This window comes from Scardinius erythrophthalmus (assembly GCF_964197995.2).
Source record: "Scardinius erythrophthalmus genome assembly, chromosome: 4".
Lineage (NCBI taxonomy): Eukaryota > Metazoa > Chordata > Actinopteri > Cypriniformes > Leuciscidae > Scardinius > Scardinius erythrophthalmus.
Genome location: NC_138224.1, coordinates 16,698,662 through 16,720,601, shown reverse-complemented (window position 1 = coordinate 16,720,601; position 21,940 = coordinate 16,698,662). Strand labels below are relative to the sequence as shown.

The 21,940-nt window shown below is 37.7% G+C and overlaps 1 protein-coding gene across 2 annotated transcripts in view; it reads left to right on the top strand.

The window, feature by feature from the left end:
- The first annotated feature begins 631 nt into the window (after positions 1-631).
- Positions 632-21,940, top strand: part of ppfia2 (PTPRF interacting protein alpha 2) — a 107,325-nt gene continuing 86,016 nt past the window's right edge. For both annotated transcript variants that reach the window (XM_081364476.1, XM_081364475.1), the window contains exon 1: positions 632-1,057. In XM_081364476.1, the coding sequence (XP_081220602.1) occupies positions 977-1,057 (81 nt within the window). In that variant the 5' untranslated portion in view covers positions 632-976. The remainder of the gene's footprint in view (positions 1,058-21,940) is intronic.

Genomic DNA, 21,940 nt, shown 5'->3' with positions numbered 1-21,940 from the left:
ACTTGACTTAAATTACTTTATCTTCTTTGTTTCAGGACAAAAGCAGTGGAAATTAAATTTTCTGTTGCTTAGACTTTAGTGCATGTGCCTACTGTAAAAAAAAAAATGTTAGTTACCTGGTTGCCTTAAAATTTTGAGTTCATTGAAATAAAAAAAAATTAGTTAATACAATAGAGAAAAATAGAATTAACATTAATAAATAGAAAGTTGATTTGACAAAAGAATACATTTGCGATAACAAAACATGAAAATAATTATTAAAATTAAATTTTAATTCAATTGAATTATAGTATAGAAATGATCAATATTTTATACAATTATAAATAGAAAATTATATGTCTAATTTAATATAAAAATAATCCTGAGAAATATTTCCTGGAGTAAAAAGTGACAACTAGACCTGGTTTCCCCCTACAAAATAGTACTTATCACCTGGTGTTATCATGGAATACTTTAAAATAAGTAGCGTTGAGGTCTTTTACATATTTGTTTATGGGACCCTAAAACATAGACATATAATCGCAGCTCATTAAATATGCAACTCACTATTTCTGAGCATCAACAGGGAGAGTCCCCCATGTAGACACGCCCACTTCTGATTCTAATATCGGATTGGTTTACCGGCAGTGATGCTGCATAATGATGTTCGGAGGCAGCAGCTTATCGAACAGATGGGCTGGTCCAGCACACGGGTACACAGCATCCGTGCTGTGATCATGGAGCTGCTGCTGTGTATATCACTGACATTTCACATCCCTGATTGATTATGTCAGCGTTTTACTGACTTATTATTCATGCAGCGTGCATTAAAAGGAGCGCAGTTATAATTTCTGTCATTCTTTGTGGATGTGAGGAGTCCAGCGTCAGTTGGGGAGGCACTGATCCCTGGTCAGTTGAACTTGACGACAAGGATTTAATTCATACTGTGCAGCTGGAGACATACTGCTGATCACCTCTGCGTTGCATTGGGGGAAATATGATTTTCTCAGACATGAACACGGGGACTAACTCCCCAAAGGTGCACCCGCCGAACGGGACGAGATTTTACACCTACCAGGCGAGTATTTAAAGTGTTTAACGGCCCAAAACTAATGCAAACTGTTCGATATGTTTCTTTATGCTTCTTGTTATGATTATTGTTTGCAGTTAAGGGTCGCTTTTGTTTGACACGTCCATGATGCAGTTGTGTTACGTTGTTTTTAATCGCAAAGAGCTCGCGCAAAAATGCGCACTCAGAGTTTGGTTGTAGAGTTGTACATAAAATAGGCTGGGTTGACAGTTTTAATCGCATTTAGGATTGAGTTCAGCACTTAACTGTCACCATATTGATATTGTTTAAGTCTGAACTGAAGGTTTAAAGGCGTTAACCAGCAGTAGGATTGAGCGCGCGCATTCCTCCGGAGGCGCGAGCGCTTTATAAATACATCATGTTAGGACAGTGGCTACATTGATAGTATTTTGATTAAACGTGGTTTTAATTGTATTATATAGTCCATTGAGGTCCTAAACAATCTAGAGGTCATGTAATTTTAATCCTGAATAGCTAAAACTATAATATTTGTGTTTACGAAGGGTAGCCTGCATGTGAACCGTGGCTAGTCACACTTTTTTTTCTCTCCAGTGAATATTTCTCAGGGTGGATTTATTTCTGTATAATCGCATAGTTTAATGTCTTGGCTACAAAAAAATCCCATGAACATTTCCAACGTTTTTGCCTAGAAACAAAAATACAGTTATTTTACACCCGTTGACCTTTTGTGACAACATGCCCCAATTGCAGTACTGTAACAATAAGAACGTGCCATTAAACAGCGTGATATAGACGTTTCAGCAGAACTTATATGATAAAATAATTAATAAAAACAGCCAAAATGGAAAAGGTAGCAACATCAAACAATTGTTTTTACCAGAAATCGCTGTGTAGCATATTATTATCATTAATATTATAATTCACAAACTGTTAATTTGTCTAATAATAACAATAATGTCAACTTCCCCATGTGACAACTTCCCCTGGTCTAAACTGTCAGTCTCTTTTAATTGTTATGCACCAGTGGTATATTGTCTTGATGTGCTGAATTGCACGCGCTGCTCAGCTGTGACCCAAATCTCATGCATTGGAATGAGGACAGTGTCTTTGGATATTGATTTCTGTAATGAGAGGCCATGACAACCAAGGCAGTGATGATATCAGCAAGAGACTGTGGATTTAGAGATGATGATTTCATCTGAGCACTTTTCAACAGGTGCTGCAGATGCTTGTTTAACCATCTGTATTGATATTTGTTCGTGGATTATAGAGGTTTATTTTTGGTTACCCTCTGTACTAAAAATACTGTGGCATGGTTTACCTCCTGTTGGTTTTAGGTTTGCTCCTTTTGAGTGAGCGTGTTGTGCCATGTTTCTGTGTATGTGTATTAGCTTGTCTCATCATTAGCAGATAGGTGCTCCCCATGGAAAACAGCCTGAGAGATTTCCCCCTTGATTTAAAATGCCACAATCTATCGTTTTCTGTTCTGATAGTCTATTTCCCAGGTACAGCCACAACATGAACAATCTGAACAATCTAAGTATGCAATGCAGAGACGCTTGAAAGCAACACGCTTGTTTACCGCAGTAGGTCTTGATTGGTTTTGCTTCAGGACCCCGAGTTTAAATTTGGAAGCCCAAACACAGTACCACAATTGTTCATAAAGTTGTAAACAAAAATGTACTTTAAACCAGTGGTTCTCAAACAGGGGCCTTTGGCAAACTTCCAAGGGGGCTGCAGGATGACTTAATACTGTATATATATATAAGGATATCGTGATATATCGGAAACAAAAAGAATCTTATGCACTACTTTATCTCTGTATCTGTTTCAAAGCGGACAGAATGCTAAATCTAACGAGCTGTAACTGACAGAAATAACCGTCAATACTTTTCTGGTCAAATATTCCGCTGCAAACATCAATAATAGCTTTAAGTTGTGAATGTTGGCAAATCACAATTGTAGAAGCAGGATAATCCATTGCTTGCTGTACATTAACCGATTTTAATGAATGACGTGGAGGCAAAGAACCGCTCGACGCGAAGCTAAGTACATTAAAACCGTTAGCTATGGTTAGCTGTGGATTATCCCTTACATAGAATGCCTTCTTGGCTTCCTTTGAGACTTTGATCGTGAGCCGTGTATCGTATACTGTATAGTATCGTGAGGTACCCAGTGATTCCCACCCTTAGCGCAAACCATGCTTATTTTCATTACAAGTGCACCTGTATTAATGTAGTTCGGTGCTTTTTATTTTTGACACATGCTTTTGTCCATGTTGTTATCTGTTTCTTTTTGCTACCTTCTACCAAGTGATAGATGATTTTGAGTTTGATTGGACAGCCTTTGGCATCAGTAACACATGACATGAGCTTCTCTTTGTCGCTTGTGTTTTCTTCCTCTGTATTTTTCACCCATATTATTAAATGTCAAATTCAAGGAGTGTTTTTAGCACTCTTTTATGTTGTACAGACTATATTTCTTAGTATTTCTTCTGCATTCCTCTCCAGACTAAACACTGCAGAGTCAATATTAGTGTTGGCGTAGTGAAGCATCTTCAGTGCTGTTGGCTGCTGTGTGTGCATTCTCCAAAGCTTGTGTGTATGTCTGTGGGTTGGTGTGTGTGTAGAGGTATGTAGGGTTAGTTGAGCACAAAACTTGATTTGTTAATGGTGTTTGCATGAAGCAAGGAACAAATATAGCATCAGCGATTGACTTGTGTATTGTAATGTATTAGCGCACACCTGTCTATTGTACAGTATATGTGAAATTTGAGTTTAAACTAATAGGGGTTTAGCTCACTGATCCTGCATTAAATTCAAAGTATAAATGTATTACAGATTGTTTTCTTTAGGTAAAGTATGGCTCTTACCATAAAAAAAGAAAATATACAAAATGTGTAGCCCTCGGCATCTGGTGATGTGTCATAAAGTGTGGTGAGAATAATTTCATTACCTTGGCCTCTCCCCTCATAGCCAGTGCAGCTTTTATCGAGGCACAAATAATAAAATCCAGTGAAGGGTGGCTTCCTGGTTTATCCTTTGGGAATAATGGGAAAATGAGAGGTTGTTTTTGGTTTATTTAATCAGGGGTGATCACTGTTATCTAATAACAAATGTGAGCAGCATGGCAGTTGATTTTTTTTTAAATATAATAATTAGTATAATGTTTAATAAATGATTAATATGATATTTATAAAAATAATTACATTTCCAATTTTTTTTAACAGTCTCTTTTATCCATATTAGTTATAAAATAGTGTATATACGATATAATTTTTAAAATATTATAGTATTTACATTTTTTGTGTGTATATACTTTTGTGTGTGTGTATATATATATAAGTCAAGTCAAGTCAAGTCAACTTTATTTATATAGCGCTTTTCACAATACAGATTGTATCAAAGCAGCTTCACAGTATTAAATAAAATAGTACATCAGTGTATGTTTCTGGTGTAAAACATCCACGTTTGGTAATGCAGATCAATAGCACTGTTGAATCGATTAATCAAATTAAGTATCCCCAACTGAGCAAGCCAAAGGCAACAGTGGCAAGGAACCGAAAAACTCCATTAGGTGACCTAATGGAGAAAAAAAAACCTTGGGAGAACCCAGGCTCAGTCGGGGGCCAGTTCTCCTCTGGCGTTTATGAAGTAGAGACCGGATTTAACTGTAAGATTAAAATATTATATGAATGCCTGGCTGAAGAGATGCGTCTTTAATCTAGTTTTAAACTGGGAGAGCGAATCTGAGCAACGAACAGTATCAGGAAGGCTATTCCAGAGTTTTGGTGCTAAATGTGAAAATGCTCTCCCTCCTTTGGTGGATCTGGATATCCTAGGTATGACCAGAAGCCTCGAATTTAGTGATCTTAAAGAGCGCGATGGATTATAGGGCGATAGAAGATCCGTTAAATAAACTGGAGCTAAGCCGTTTAGGGCTTTATAAGTCAGTAGCAATACCTTGTAATTAATACGGAACTTTATAGGTAACCAATGTAGTGATGATAAAATTGGTGTTATATGGTCAAACTTTCTTGATCTAGTAAGAACTCTAGCGGCGGCATTTTGGACTAACTGTAGCTTGTTTATTGAGGATGCAGGACAACCAGCTAATAAAGCATTACAGTAATCTAGTCTCGAGGTCATGAATGCATGAACTAGCTTTTCTGCATCAGAAACAGATAGCATGTTACGTAATTTAGCAATATTTCTAAGGTGAAAAAAGGCTGTTTTTGTAACATATGAAATATGATTTTCAAAAGACAAGTTACAATCTAATATAACACCCAGGTCTTTTACTGTAGAGGATAAAGTAACAGGACACCCTACTATGTTAAAGTTGTATTGAAGGAGGTTTTGTGGGCGGTTTTTTGAACCGATAAGTATTACCTCTGTCTTATCTGGATTTAATAAAAGAAAATTGTGCGTCATCCAATCTTTTATATCTTTAACACACTCTGTCAATTTGGATAATTTAGCGTTTTCATCCGGCCGTGATGAAATATATAGTTGAGTGTCATCAGCATAACAATGGAAACTAATTCCATGTTTCCTTATAATATTTCCAAGTGGCAGCATATATATTGAGAATAATAGAGGGCCTAACACAGATCCTTGCGGCACTCCATAGTTTACTGGAGTTATGATCGATTTTTCTCCGTTTAAATAGACAAAATGGTAGCGGTCAGATAGGTATGATCTGAACCAGCTTAATGCTTGTCCTTGAACACCGGTATAGTTTTGTAGCCGATCTAGGAGTATTGTGTGATCTATAGTATCGAACGCAGCACTAAGATCAAGTAAAACTAGTATTGAGATACAGCCTTGGTCAGAAGCTAAGAGTAAATCATTTGTGATTTTAACGAGCGCAGTTTCAGTGCTATGATGCGGCCTGAACCCAGACTGAAACTTTTCATAGGTGTCATTTTCTTGCAAGAAAGAGCCCAGTTGGGCAGACACAACTTTTTCTAATATTTTGGACATAAAAGGAAGATTTGAAATGGGTCTATAATTTGCTAGGTTATTTGGGTCTAATTGTGGTTTCTTAATTAGTGGTTTTATAACTGCCAATTTAAATGTTCTTGGAACATGACCTAAAGATAAAGACGAGTTAATAATATTGAGGAGAGGCTCTTCCACTATAGGTAATATATATATATATATATATATATATATATATATATATATATATATATACACAATCTTTCCTGATAGTCTATTTCCCAGGTACAGCCACAGCATGAACAATCTAAGCATGCAACGCAGAGACGCTTTGAAAGCAACACGCTTGTTTGCCGCAGTAGGTATATATATATATATATTTCCGCCGAGGCATGGACTCCATACGACCCCTTAAGGTGTCCAGTGGTATCTGGCTCCAAAACATTAGCAGCAGATCCTTCATGTCCCGTAAGTTGCGAGGTGGAGCCGCCGTAAAGCCAACTTGTTGGTCCAGCACATTCCACAGATGTTCAATTGGATTGAGATCTGGGGTATTTGGAGGCCAGGGCAACACCTTGAACTTTTCATCATGTTCCTCAAACCATTCCTGAACAGTGTGCAGTGTGGCAGGGTGCATTATCCCGCTGAAAGAGGCCACTTCCACCAAGGAACACCATTGTCATGAAGGGGTGTACCTGTCTGCAACAATGTTGGTGGCATGTGTTAAATGTACGGCCAAATGAATGGCCGGACCCAGAAGAACATTTCCCGGAGCATCACACTCCCTTCTCCAGCTTGTCGTCATCCCACAGTGCATCTTGGTGCAGTGTGGGATTATGACATTATAATAACAACAATAATGTCAACTTCCCCATGTGACAACTTCCCCTGGTCTAAACTGTCAGTCTCTTTTAATTGTTATGCACCAGTGGTATATTGTCTTGATGTGCTGAATTGCATGCGCTGCTCAGCTGTGACCCAAATCTCATGCATTGGAATGAGGAGAGTGTCTTAAGTTATTAATTTCTGTAATGAGAGGCCATGATAACCAAGGCAGTGATGATATCAGCAAACTAAGAGTTACTGAGTGAACTCATCCGCATTAGTGTACTATTAATATGTGTACTGTATACATAAATATATATATTAATGTATTTTATGTATGTTCTTGTTTGTTAGTTTTTTTTGTGCAATGCTTTGGCAATATGTACCCAAGTATGTCACGCCAATAAAGCAATGTACATTTAATCCATGTTAGGGGACGGTGGGCAGGGGTCATCATAGGCAATCTTTGATTGGTCGGCAGTTACGCAGCAGTGTGATGGACTGTGTGTTGTGACACATTCCTCCCGCAACCATCATTACATTTTTTTTTTTACTTCTGCCACAGTAGACCTTCTGTTGGCTCGGACCAGACAGGATAGCCTTCATTGTCCTCGTGCATCGATGAGCCTTGGGTGTCCAACACCCTATTGCTGGTTTGTCCCTCCTCGGACCACTGTTGGTAATTCTCACAATTGCTGACCTGAAACAACCCACAAGCCTTGCCGCTTCAGTGATCAGAGATACTCTGACCCAGTCAATTTGGCTCTTGTCGAAGTCGCTCAGGTCTTTATTCCTGCCCATTTCTTCTACATGTTGATTATGAGACCTGATTGTTTGCTCACCATCTAATCTACCCAGACATTAGTGTGTGGCCTTGTTAGGAGATGATCTACAATTTTCACTTTACCTGTGACTGGTCATAATGTTTTGGCTCATCATTGTATATATATCTGGTTGTGACATGGATTATGGTTCATAGAGAGAGTGGAAATAGTCATGCTAAACTTAATTATAATGCCAAATGTGTAGAATATGTGAATATGTTGCCTTTTAGCGAGGTTGTAAAATTTGCATTGACGCACTGTACAGGTGACCCATGAACTGATCCTTCCTCGTTCAAGTGCGTAATTGTCATCAGACAAAGGGACTCAACACCAGGTTGCCCCAGGAGGACTGTCCGTTTAAGGAGTGTATTGTAATTGTTCTGCTTGAAGGCTAAGTAATGAGTAGGTGATGAGAAATGATGTGGTGAGCCTGAGACATTTCGGAACATTATTAGAGAGATGGATGGAGAGAGATTGTGATGGATAGAGAGAGGGTGTAGGTTTAATAGCACTAATGGCTTGACCCTTCTTAGCCATTCACTCAGGGCTCAGTCCAGCCCAGAATACTAAACCAAATCCAGACTAGAGGTGCCTAGTATCAGTGAAGTTGTGAGAGGTTTCATAAGAACCTTTGTTATTTAAGTGAATAATGCTTGAGGATGAATGAGCCTAAATTGACATTTGAGGTTGAGTAAATAATGACTGATTTTTCCTTTTAAATTCAGACATGAATAAGACTTAATAGACTCAGTATTGAGTTAATTGTTTTATTATGTAGCCTATGTAAAGGAGAAATAGTGCTTTTTGTTGCTTGGTTACAAAAGGATGGCGATCCGCATACGGCTCTATGATGCTTTTGATGGAAATTGCATCCATCTTAAGTAAGACTTCCATTGTCTCGATGAGACTTCTCAAAGAGTTCTAATGCATTTGCATTGTCCTGACTTACTCAACTTGTTTGAAGCCATCACCTTCCACACACATTTATCTCCTTATTTCCAGCACATGGACTTTGACTATCCATGATTCAGTGCTCTGTCCTTTTGTCTGCAGGGATCTCACTGCCAGGGTTCGTGGTGATGTAACCTTGTTCAATCCAACCTAATTAGAGCGGAAAAGCCCTTTCAATCACATATTTCCTGAGAAGGCTGCAGTGAGGATGATATCCATATTATATTAATTAAACGATTTAAATGACAAATGTTAGATAACGGCTGCTACTTCTTCGAGAAAGTGTCAGTTCAATTAGTTTATTGTCGATGCAGTCTGGATTCGCCGTTTAGAGGGATAGTTCATCTAAAATTTAACATTGTCATCATATACTCACCCTCATGTCAATCCAAATCTGCATGGCTTTCTTTCTTCTGTGTAAAAGAAGATATTTTTTAGTAATGTCTCAATGTTTTTGGGTTATTTGTCCATACAAAGGAAGTCAAAGGTCACCAAAACGGTTTGGCTTCTTCAAAAAATCTTCTTTTGAGATCCACATTAGAAAGAAAGTCATACAGTTTTGGAATGAAGGTTGATGACAGATAATTGATGACCTAATTTTGGACTGGATATTTATTGATTAATAGTATTTAGTTGTAAATGCTAATTTTTCTTATTTTTACATTTAGATAAATAGTAATGTTATCTTTATTGATGCCTAAATGAATTTGTAGCATTTAAAATTACCTTTTTATGTTTTGTGATTTTAATTTATTTAGACATTAGCCTATAGTATTGAATTATAATATCAGCCTTATTGGTCATTTAGCAGGCAAATAATTATCCTCGTAATTTCCAAGTGGAAATTGATGGCATCATTAATCCTGCTTACCTGAGATATTTTGCGCCATAAATGTTTGCGCTCTAGCTGTAACCTCTTACATTCACTGATGTCAGATCAGTATTTGACATCAAGGTAGATTGTTCTCGACCACAGGTGGCACTTTGGTAAATACAAATTACATCCTGCCACAAATCAAAGGCCTGATTCAGTCCACCCACCACTGCTGTTCCATTCAGTACAATGATATATTCAATTAAACGCTCTATTCAACCAAAGGTCAAGGCAAAGACAAAATATGGAGATTCAGTGGCTCGGGTTTGATTGTGCTGGATGCAACAAACAGAAAATCAGGAAGTCCAGAGCAGTTTAAAGGTTCTGGTTCAGGAAGGAATTAGATGTGCAATAATTCTGTGTTGTGCAATATATATATATATATATTTTAAATTTAGTCTAAAGACGTGTTCTCTCAAATTTAGCTTGACAAGCTGCTTTGAAAATGCAACTCTGATGTTGCAAGATGTATGCTAAAGACAACTAAAGTGCGCAACTTTAGGTCAAAGACTCAAGGTCAAAGAGATTGTGGTGACTGAAGGGATGGGATAAATGTAACATTCATGGGTGATTTGACTTGTTAGCTCAGTAAGAAAGACAGATATTTTAATAATACCAAATATAGTATTTTACTTTCTACTTTCAAGGTGTGTACTGTAGAATCAGTATGATCTTTAAAACATCACCTATTGCAGATTATGCCAGATAACCTATACCCAAACGTTTTGGTTTGGTAATGATTTTGAAAGTCAAAGTATTTTATGCTCACCAAGACTGCTCACCATTTATTTCCTCAAAAATATAGTACAAATGTTTTAATATTAAATAGTATTACACTTTCAAACATTTTTATATTAAACTTGTTTTCTATTGTTATATATTTAAATGTACAGTATTTTATTCCTGTGATGCAAAGCTGAATTTTCAGCATCATTACCCTAGTATTCAGTGTCACATGATCCTTCAGAAATCATTCTAATATGCTGATTTGCTGCTAAAGAAACAGTTATCATTCTTCTTATTCATATAAATTTTAATTGGGTCCTGTATAATGTTGTCAGCGTGGTTAAAATCTGATCTACTGATGACTGACTGGAAAAGCATAAAAAATTTAGTTTTATTTTATTTTTTGTATTTTTTTTGTATTTATTTTATATTTAATTGCACTTAAAGTGTTAATTTTACAATAGAATTTTTATTGAAATAGAAACTTTTTTAACATTGAGCGATTGTAACTTTAATCATTTTAATGCATCCTTGCTTGATTAAAGTATTAATTTCTTTTCAAAACAAATGAAATACTGATCCAAAACGTATAGATGTGTATATGTACACACACACACACACACACACACACACACACACACACACACACACACACACACACACACACACACACACACACACACACACACACATGTATATATGTTCAGTAATAAACAGTAACACCATTCTAGGCAAGTCTTTTGGTCCCTCTATCTAAGTTTTCCCCCTCCTCTTTCCCCCGAGCATTTGGTCAAAGCAATTAAACACATTCTCTCTCACTCTCCTCTCTATTTTTGAGCAGACACGCTCCAGTGCTGCTCCATCCAAGTGTCAGGAAAAACAGATGACAGGGCCGCGCCTCTTCATTAAAAGCTCAACTTTTCGTTTTGTTTCAGCCAGCAGTTTTGTGCACTGCAACGATTAGCGCGGGGGAGTTGAGGGGGAAGTGGATTGGGGTATAACTGTACATCAGCACAGTGCTGTGTTTGCCGTGTGAATTCAAATCGCACTCAGCCTGTCATTGTCGATAAGCACGTGTAGCAGTTCAGATGTGATGCTGTCATTAGTGCATCTATGGGCTGATCGTACAAGTGTGGTTACAGTAAATAAATCAATGAAACCTGTTTGAAATGTAGACGACCACTAGTCATTAGGTGTGCACACTTGCCTTAAGGATGGGGCCCGTGGGAGAGAATTTTGGATCAGGTTTAATTTATTTATTATTGTACATGCATTTTTGTGCCATTCAGACATAGATATTTGGTAAGTATGTCATTTAATCCTACCCAATACCTAAACTTAACAACTATCATTAGGAGTTTATTGAGGCACAAGTCATAGTTAATAGTTAGTTAATAGTGAGAATTGGACCCTAATCTAAAGTGTGACCTTTTATTTTATTTCACTTAAAGATTTAAATTAAAGGGATGGTTCGGAGTAATTTCAACCTAGGGTTCTTTGCCTCATGACCTCGAGCCAAACACCCCCCCAGAAGCCTTTTTTCCCTTGGTTGAACATTATTAAAGTTAGATCTTATTTAGAGATATCAGCCAGATGGCTTAGTGCAGGTGCTAATGGATCCAAGGTTGTATCTCGTAAATTACCCCACTGATAATGCCCAGAATCGTACCAAACTTCTATAGTAGTACAAATAGGTTCTGAACTCATAAAACGAGACATTGGAAAGAAGTACATCAGGAGTTTATTTAAATAACACTTGATGGCTTATGCTCGGACGTCGAGGTCACTTCCGTGATTTGGGAAAAGCCTATAAAAGTCGGACAGAAAGCGATGCATAAGGATTCATTTTCATTTTTGTGTGCAATGCATCTTCTTTTTAATCATGCTATCTGGCTTAGCAACATGTTAATACCGCACTGTATTGGAATCAGCTATAGACGTCAGTCGAGTCTGTCATGTGCTAAGGAGGAACACTATTTGTGTGATGCTCGTGAATGATAAGTTGGTCCTTGTAAAGAGCGCTTCAGATCAGTCACTTTTAAGGATCCATTTCAGTTAGACAGCCCACTAGGTGTTGGAGCAGGGCCATAGTCTTTCAGTGCCAGAGTCATATCCACAGGAGCACTGCCTCAAGTCAACACCACCGCCTTAAGGATGCCCCCTCTCTCTTTTTCTCTCATTTACGCCCATGTTGGATTATGATTCCCCACAGCAGATGTGCGTATGGATTAGCCCAGCGGGGCACGACTCGTGACTTTGACGCGACTGTGGTATTCTTTGAACCAATAAGCACAATTTTATTATGACTATAGTGCTGAGACACCACCCAAAATAGCTCATTTGTGATTAGCTGCTTTGTATTTGCCAGTTTGCAAAAGAAAATGTGATTAATTTTTTTACAGGGGTATTTGATAGAAAATGCAATAATTGTGACAGTGTTCAAAGTTCATTTTAGGTAAGCAATATATATATATATATATATATATATATATATATATATATATATATATATATATATATATATATATATATATATATATATATATATATATATATATATATATATATATTTTTTTTTTTTTTTTTTTTTTTTTGTGTGCATCATATTTTGCTTCTTTAACTCAAATTACATGAGAAAAAACAAGCTATTCCACCGAATGAAAGACAGGACCATTCCTACAGCATTCATATTGAGCATTATTCCCAACGATTGGTCCGTGTCCTCCTCCTCATACTGTCTACAAGGTCACATCCTGGGTGATTGTACACACAAACACACAGCTGTGCTGATTGCTGTATTGAAGCATTACCAGTCAAGAACAGAACAAAGGCATTTTGTTTACAGTGATCAAGCAAACAGCCTTTAGGGAATTGTACCACTTTCATTCACCGGCGTGGCACCCAGTGTAATTGCTCGCAAACGTCCTTCATGAAAATCCATGCTGGAGATTCCTGAATCCAGCAGCAAAGTGTGGCCTATTTTCCTCTGTATGTATGTGTTTTAATCAGGCCTTGTGCATTAAAATCTCAGTGGGGCAGATGGGAGGGAGTTTGACCCACTTTGATGGATTCCACACCGATTAAAAGGATGAGTGAGCTTTCGAAAGCACGGGGACCCTCTGTGTGCGTGTGTCAGATGCGCAGATCTACATATTGTCATAATCATGCTCAGTAGGTTGTCGAAACAAGAAGTTGGTCTTAAGGAAGACCTTTATAATTTGGGTAATTTAGGGTCATGTCCTCAATGCTCTGATCAGCATATATATTCTATAAAATATATTTTTACTTGATGAATGCAAACAAGAGGGCAAGAATATTCATAATTGGCATCAGTGCAGCTTTACATTATATAGCTTTTGAGTTAAAAACAAAAGATTAACTACAGTTTATAACATTAGTTGAGAGAATGTTTTCCTATATACTGTACTATACCTAATAATATATCCAAGCAAATCAAATTGGAATCAAATCAAAAGCTTGTGAATCGGAATCAAATCAATATGTGAAATCTGTGTTAATACTCAGCCCTAATAACAAAAAAAAAAACATATTTCTCTCTGTCTCACTTTCTGATCCCAACGTCCCCTGATTTATGCCTCATTTTGTATATGTAAGCTCTTTCTTTTCACATTTTTTCCCCCAGTTTTGCCTTTACTTTCTTGCTCATGTTGGCTCTGTTCCAAACTGCTGTGAGTTGCCTACCTAGACAACATTTTTAGATAATATAGGAGAATTCACAATGCAAATACTCTTCTGGCAGTATGCAGCAAAATTATGCAACATTATAAATGACTCAAATCACACACAACTCTGTCACTTTGTGCATTGTTTGGCTTTCAGTGTAGAATAGAGATACAAAAAATTAGTTTGCTTTAAAATTGTCACATCATTACCTAATTATATGATGTTATACAATGTTATGTTACATTATACCTACCACACTCTCACAACAGAGAATGGGCTCATATGTAGGACTCTGAAGGGAACCATTAGTAGTTAGGACGCAATGCAGATTTGTCCTTTACAAAATCAATATACAAGCTGACAAATGGCTTTCATTATTTAAAATGCTGTAATAAAATGATATGTGGCCTCGTTAATTTTTAAGGGATCAAATCAGCTCATTTGGGCGAGAGACTGGAAGAGTGTGAATGATCTTTGCTCTCTTTTCAGTGTCCTTAGTTTTCACTCTTTAATACCTCCCTGTTTTACCCATGATGCAGCTGCAGTGGCGGGAATGCGGTGTCAGCACATTTGTCATTGTGACTGGAGCTTTCTTTCTGACGCAAGCTGTTGGTTAGTGTTAACACCTTTACTGCCATGCAGAGTAACATCCTTGCGAGGCCAAGCGTGATGAACATGAACATTTTAGATCTCCCATCGGCTTTCTTTCTTTGAATAGTCGAAGAGCTCTCATAAACTTCTTTGTTGCCCTTTAATTCTTGGAATTGTCGCTCAGGGTGGGACAGGGTGGAAGCAATTACTTCAACAAAAGCTACACTTCTTAGTATGTCACATATCTTAGCAGTGGGATTTCTAGCCAAGTCAAGACATTTCTTTGAATCATGTACATTGTGGAATTTAATTCTTAGCCAAGTTTTTCCTACAAATGTCTTTTTAGCATTGCTGTATTTAGTTTTAACCAACAAGTGGTATTTATTGTACAGTTTAAAGCACTGAATATAAATTGACCATTCATTATTAAATTATACAAATCTGAATCTTCATACTGGGGATTGTTCTGTATTGTTGATAAGTTTGGCTGTCTGATTTCAGTGGTGTGTTTCTAAGACGCAATGGCATACCACAATTTTTCGGGACCTCCATGAACCATGAGATGAGGCCAGGGTTGTAATTGTTAACTCAAAACATAAAAAAAACTGTTCATTGAAATACAGCTATTTAAATAAATGAAAATATACACTCACCTAAAAGATTATTAGGAACACCTGTTCAATTTCTCATTAATGCAATTATCTAATCAACCAATCACATGGCAGTTGCTTCAATGCTTTTAGGGGTGTGGTCCTGGTCAAGACAATCTCCTGAACTCCAAACTGAATGTCAGAATGGGACAGAAAGGTGATTTAAGCAATTTTGAGCATGGCATGGTTGTTGGTGCCAGAAGGGCCGGTCTGAGTATTTCACAATCTGCTCAGTTACTGGGATTTTCACGCACAACCATTTCTAGGGTTTACAAAGAATGGTGTGAAAAGGGAAAAACATCCAGTATGCGGCAGTCCTGTGGGAGAAAATGCCTTGTTGATGCTAGAGGTCAGAGGAGAATGGGCCAACTGATTCAAGCTGATAGAAGAGCAACTTTGACTGAAATAACCACTCGTTACAACCGAGGTATGCAGCAAAGCATTTGTGAAGCCACAACACGCACAACCTTGAGGCGGATGGGCTACAACAGCAGAAGACCCCACCAGGTACCACTCATCTCCACTACAAATAGGAAAAAGAGGCTACAATTTGCACGAGCTCACCAAAATTGGGACAGTTGAAGACTGGAAAAATGTTGCCTGGTCTGATGAGTCTCGATTTCTGTTGAGACATTCAGATGGTAGAGCCAGAATTTGGCGTAAACAGAATGAGAACATGGATCCATCATGCCTTGTTACCACTGTGCAGGCTGGTGGTGGTGGTGTAGTGGTGTGGGGGATGTTTTCTTGGCACATTTTAGGCCCCTTAGTGCCAATTGGGCATCGTTTAAATGCCACGGCCTACCTGAGCATTGTTTCTGACCATGTCCATCCCTTTATGACCACCGTGTACCCATCCACTGATGGCTACTTCCAGCAGGATAATTCACCATGTCACAAAGCTCGAATCATTTCAAATTGGTTTCTTGAACAAAAACACATGGTGCATTTGCAGTTCATACACTTCTGTGTCCTGTTAAAAATCTGTAAAGGGGTCCTACATAGGGTGGGGTTGTTGTGAGGGTGTAGCTCGTTAGGTCAGTGGTGTGAGTATTCAAGGCCAATGTCTGCTAAAAAGCTGCACAGGGGGCAACTTGCATCAGCAATCTTCAGGCAATAAAGGCTACATATGGACGATTTCATACACCATCGCTTTTTGAGATGAAAGATGCGCACCATTGCGCGGGAGTAACTATGCTGCATAAAACACCATCATACCACTCCAGTTCTTGTCTAAAGCAGTTATTCATTCCTGTGCTGTGGACTTTCATATCTGTAAATAATAATGCCTTGCCACGTTCAATTAAGTCTGGCCATTTCTTTATTTATGGGATGTCCATAACATCCAAGCTGACTTGTAAAGCTGTGCTGATACAGGACATATTTCTCCTTTATTTGTTCATTAAAGCAGTGTGATGCAGAAAAGAAGCTGTTACAATTTTAAATAGAAGCATATTTGCTGTCCGGGGGTGATAATTAGCTTTGTTGTTGGACCGCAGTGTTTCTTTTTAGCCTGCAAGTAAAGAAGCCATGGAGCTGAACTGGGAGCTGACCTTTGACCGCTCCAGATTCAGCTGAGCCTTGACGGTGTGCTCTAAATCGATGGATTTGTCTGCTAAACTTGTGCAGCTGGGTAATATTTGGGTGCTAGTTGTTGAATTCAATTATATTTCCCACAGGTTATTTTCTTTAAAATCACCATTCCGACCTTTCCCCCTAAATCGTTTTTCCCCCCTAACAACACAGACTTTACATCCACCCAAACACTTCCAGAGATTTCATCTGAACATGCAGGGTGTGGGAGATTAGGATGCAAATTGAAGGCTGTTGCTTCCCTGTGGCAGCTCGCTGTTAATGGCATTGCCTCAGGATGGCCTGACATTCAGCCAAATGATTCCACAGAAATCAATAAACTTCTGTGCTGAAGACGTTTTAAATGCCCATGGCGCTCCCAGCTCATTTCATCACTCTCGTGCTGAGCTCCCGCTTATATTGCCCCTGCCCAATATGGATGGCTACAGCCAGACTGACCTCAATCAGACAGTTTAAAAATCAAAATTAGCTCAGGCTGACCTGGATGATATTTATTTGACCATGTCTGCCCAGCTCTGTGTGAATTTCAGTTGTCCTCTCTGAAAACACTACTTTTATATGTTATTTGGAATTCTGTTTCCCAGTGTGGGATGTTGGTGTTCAGAAGGAGATCTATAATAGCTGGAGCTATCCGTTAGCATTCCCGCTCATCTCAGTGGCAGTTGCTTGGCTGGTGCACATTACCATGCATTGTTTCTGTTATTGACATTGACACACAGTCATGAGGATCTTCACGGGTCTTCTCTATAAAATGTATAATATATTTTAGAATATTTTTTTCCCCTACATGTTTATACCGCATGACTTTGATTTGGCAGACAGAAGACAAAAACACAAAAATGATATTCAAACTAAGTAAGTAATTTTTGTGACTGATCACTGATTATCGATCACTGTAAGCAGTATTGGCCGATACCAATCGGTATAAATAAATAAATAATGGGCAAACTATTGTCAACAACAATGTATTTTAAATATAAAATATAAAATATTAAGAGATGAGAAAGTATCATGAATTGACAACTGTTTATTTATTGGCAAGCAACATGTGCAACATATTAGGAACATATTAGAGCTTAAGAAATATAGTATTCCAGTGAAATTAATTAATTTATGAATTAATTAATAATAAAAAACAGAACTTTAATTAAACATAATTAAATATAGATAAATCCTACTAGGGCTGCACGATAATGGCTAAAATGATAATCACGATTATTTTGCACAAAATTATAATCGTGATAATTTATCACGATTATTCTCATTTGAGAAACTACAGAGAAAGAGAAGAGACAGTTAACGGTTTTGCACGAGTATTTGCGCAAAATCGAGCAGATTTGGTTTACACGAATTTCCCCAGCAAAGTAAGTAAACATAATAACATGCCAAATTGGCCAGTGATTTGACAGCGATCCCCGCCAAAGTTCATTTTTAGCCGCATTTGGCGGGTGTTAATTTCAAACCATCAGACTTCATTTAACCAACTACAACTTCCTCAGACAGCAAGTCAATACAAATGGCATGATTTAACGTTAGATGAGCGCTTTGTGATGCGTCTTCACATTACATCTTCTAAGCGACACATTTCGGTTGAAAATGAGACAAAGTAGGGTACAGATCCAGATCGCTCAGCAAATTCGTACTGCAAAGAAAAATAGTCTACTTGTTGATACACACTGAAAACGGTCAGTGGCTGTCATTTTCAACTGATTCACGACACATCATGAAAACTGGTAAAAACTTAAACTTCAAAAAATAGAACAGTGAAACTCATTTAGAAACAGATTTAGTCACACAAACAGCACAAGTGGCTTGTGAAGAAACAGACTGGCTGTATAACAGTTTCATGCAAACAGAATATCGCTGTGGAGATCAGTGCTTTTTCCGCAGTGTAGAGCGCGCGCGCGGGGTTGCCAGATTGCACCGATTAAGTAAAACACGGGGCATAAAATGTAAGAGAAAAGCTCTGTTTGGGTATTTTGGGAGATTTAAGCTATTCAGATCTGGGGCCCGTTCTTCGTACGTTGCTTATTACATCCGAGATCAAATTACACATCCAAGATGATATCATCGTGCGAATCATGATCTGGCTAACTCGGTTCTTCGAACACACTTGCCGTATATGATTAGTATAGCTGGATTGGGTTATCTGAGATAATTGCGCGTTCATGTGCTTGTTAAAAGGGGATATGTATCGATAGTAGAAACATTGATCAGCAACGCTGCTATTGGCTGCTCAGCGTGGCCAAAGAGCGGCTCAGTTTTTCTCCTCAGCAGAGCAAGAACTATTAGTCGAAGTTTATTCGGAATTTTAATGTTTAATCAAAACGCCAGGGAACATCTCAAAGTCTGCAAAAGCCAGGAGAGAGGGCTGGCAAAAAGTAGCAGACAATTTAAATCCGTTAGAAGTGGCCATGTTAGATGTTTTTATCACTTATTAGCCTATATTTTTGTATTTTAATAATTGCATTATTACTTTGTGCATTGTAATGTCAGTCACCATACTAGAACATGGGAACAAATAAAAGTGAAGTACAAAAATATTCTACATAATGGTAATTTTTTGTTAAATTATAGTCTCTTTTATAAAAGGTACTGTTAAATAAATGGTTGTCTGTTTATAAAAGCAACCAAGGAAAAGGCTGAGAAAAAAAGAAAAGAAAAGATCTTAGTAGCCTACACTGTAAAATATTTTCTGCTGCATTAAATTAAGGCTGTATAGTCATTTCAACTGTTAAATCTTGAGTAATGATGAATTGCTTTGACTTGTGAAAGTGAAAACTGATAAACTTATGTTAATGTAAAAATATTTTGCCATGAGTTATTGATCACATTTTTCCCGAGTGTAGTTCATTGTAATGATATTGTGTTTTCCTCTTTTGTGCACTTTTACATAATAACACTTGTATCTGTTCCCAAGAAAGTGGTGGCTGAAATATGTGCAGTAAGTGGACATTTTCTAACTTTCCAAAGGAAAGAAAGTATAAGACTTTGTAATGTCCATTTGTTTCCATTGCACTGGACAGTGAATAAACCCTCTCAGATAACTGTCATATGGAGGAACTAGCCTACCTGCAAGTGCATAAATAACTTTAATTCATTTATACTTGTATGCTTTATGGCTGCAATATAAGTCGCAGGATTCCACATCTACAGAAAGGCCTACAGAAGAGTCTGCACAGACAGAGGAGACATAGGCCTACAGGTGGGCAGTGTATAGCCAACTTTTCCTTTTTATTTGTTGCATGAGGCATGTGTCTAATATCTCTTGTTGCAGGCACTTGACCACTGGCCTTTCTTTACAAAGAACAATTGAAATAAAACTCAAGGAGCTAAGCATATTTGTCTTTTATTAAACATTTAATGAAAAGTGTTTTTTTTTTTTTTTTTTTTTGGCAATGTTGTGTAATATGGCACATGCAGCAATGTCACAGGCCCTGTCAGGTGTCCAACCCTCAGACTTTTCAGACACTGAAATCTTCCCTTTAGTTAGCCAAAGTTCATTTCATTGTGTGCCCTTGTCCTGGCTAGAGCTGCATTGTAACTGGTTTGGGTCAGGGAATGGGGTCATAAAACACCTGTCTGCAGGCAGGAATATGTCATAATCACCTATGAAAAAATGCAGTTCTGTTAGGATCAATAAGTGTATGTAATACAGTGAGCTTGATATTTAATTGTGGAACTTTTCTTACCACTTTCAAATAATGTGCATAAATGTGAATCTCTGAAAATGCTTAAGTCATGCACAGATCCTGGCCATTTTGCTTTCACATTTGTGATATGGAAGATTTTAGTCAACTGCCTTTTTTTATTTGATATAATATTACTAATCTGGAATATTAAGAATCACAATAGTAACTGGGCTGCACATTTACATTGTGAATCCCCTTTCTGTTCACATAATCCCCTTCATTGAGGCCTTGATGGCAGTCTATGGTAGCCTATAGTCTATGGTACCAATCACGTTAGTGAAGCCTGAGTGACATATCTGTAATCGGCATGGTCATGATGATCTTCATAATAAATTATGATAGCCTAAAAAAAATAAAAAAAATAAAAAAACTGCTTTACAACATTGGGTCTTAAAAATGAAAAATTTTACCCAAAAATGAAAATTCTGTCATCATTTACTCTCCCTCAAGTTGTTCCAAACCTGTATGATTTCCTTTCTTCTGCTGAACACAAAAGAAGATATTTTAAAGAAGGTTGTTAATTAAACAGTTGCTGGTCCCCATTGACATCCATAGTATTTTTTTTCCTACTATGGATGTCAATGGGGTCCATCAGTCGTTTGGTTACCGACTTTCTTCAAAATATCTTCTTTTGTGTTCAGCAGAAGAAAGGAAATCATACAGGTTTGGAACAACTTGAGGGAGAGTAAATGATGACAGAATTTCCATTTTTGGGTGAACTGTCCCTTTAAGTGGCTTGGAAATGCCACAAAAAAAACTAAAACTGTTTTTTAAACATAAAAGCGACAAAAAACGACAATCTCACGAATCACGAGAAAAAATATATATTTCAGAAAGTGCACTATCGCGCTGCGCTGGACTTCCCGTATCAGCTCCGCTTATGAAGCCGGGATCTAATCCTGTTAACATGAAATAAGCTGCTCCCGAGCAGGTTTAAGTTTGCGCACATGTTGCTATGACAGCAAGTCCAGGATGAGCGTCGAAGAACCAAACAATCCAAGATCATGCCAAATCGCCAACAATCAAATCCAGCTAAGTGAGTTAGCGACGTACGAAGAACGGACCCCTGGCAACCACAATCATCAGCGCTAGTGGGGACTTGTTTACAATGCAAGAAAATGCAAATGTCTAATAAAAAAGCGTTTCCAGGATAAAAAACGAGCTGGCAAATATTGCGACGATTTTTTTAAATGAATCGAGAGAGGCCGATATCGTTATTGCGATTAAAATACGATTAATCGTGCAGCCCTAAATCCTACTAAATCTACTAAAGAGCATTGAGTGATTTTTTTCTTTGTCTTTTTTGTTTGATTAACATTAACGAAACAGACGGCTGTCACTTTAAGACAGAATGTGCAGATCCAATATACTGTTACACATGCAACTTATTTCCCAACTGTTTATGTTCTCTTACCATTTAGGTGTGAACCCAAAGCTCAAAGTTCACTTTGCTTGTCCATGTTCCACTCTGTCTCTGAGTAGGTGCACAGAAAGCCACTTTAGCAACAGTAGACTATATTTTACGTCAATCCCTGATCTAGCTGATTTGGACTTTAA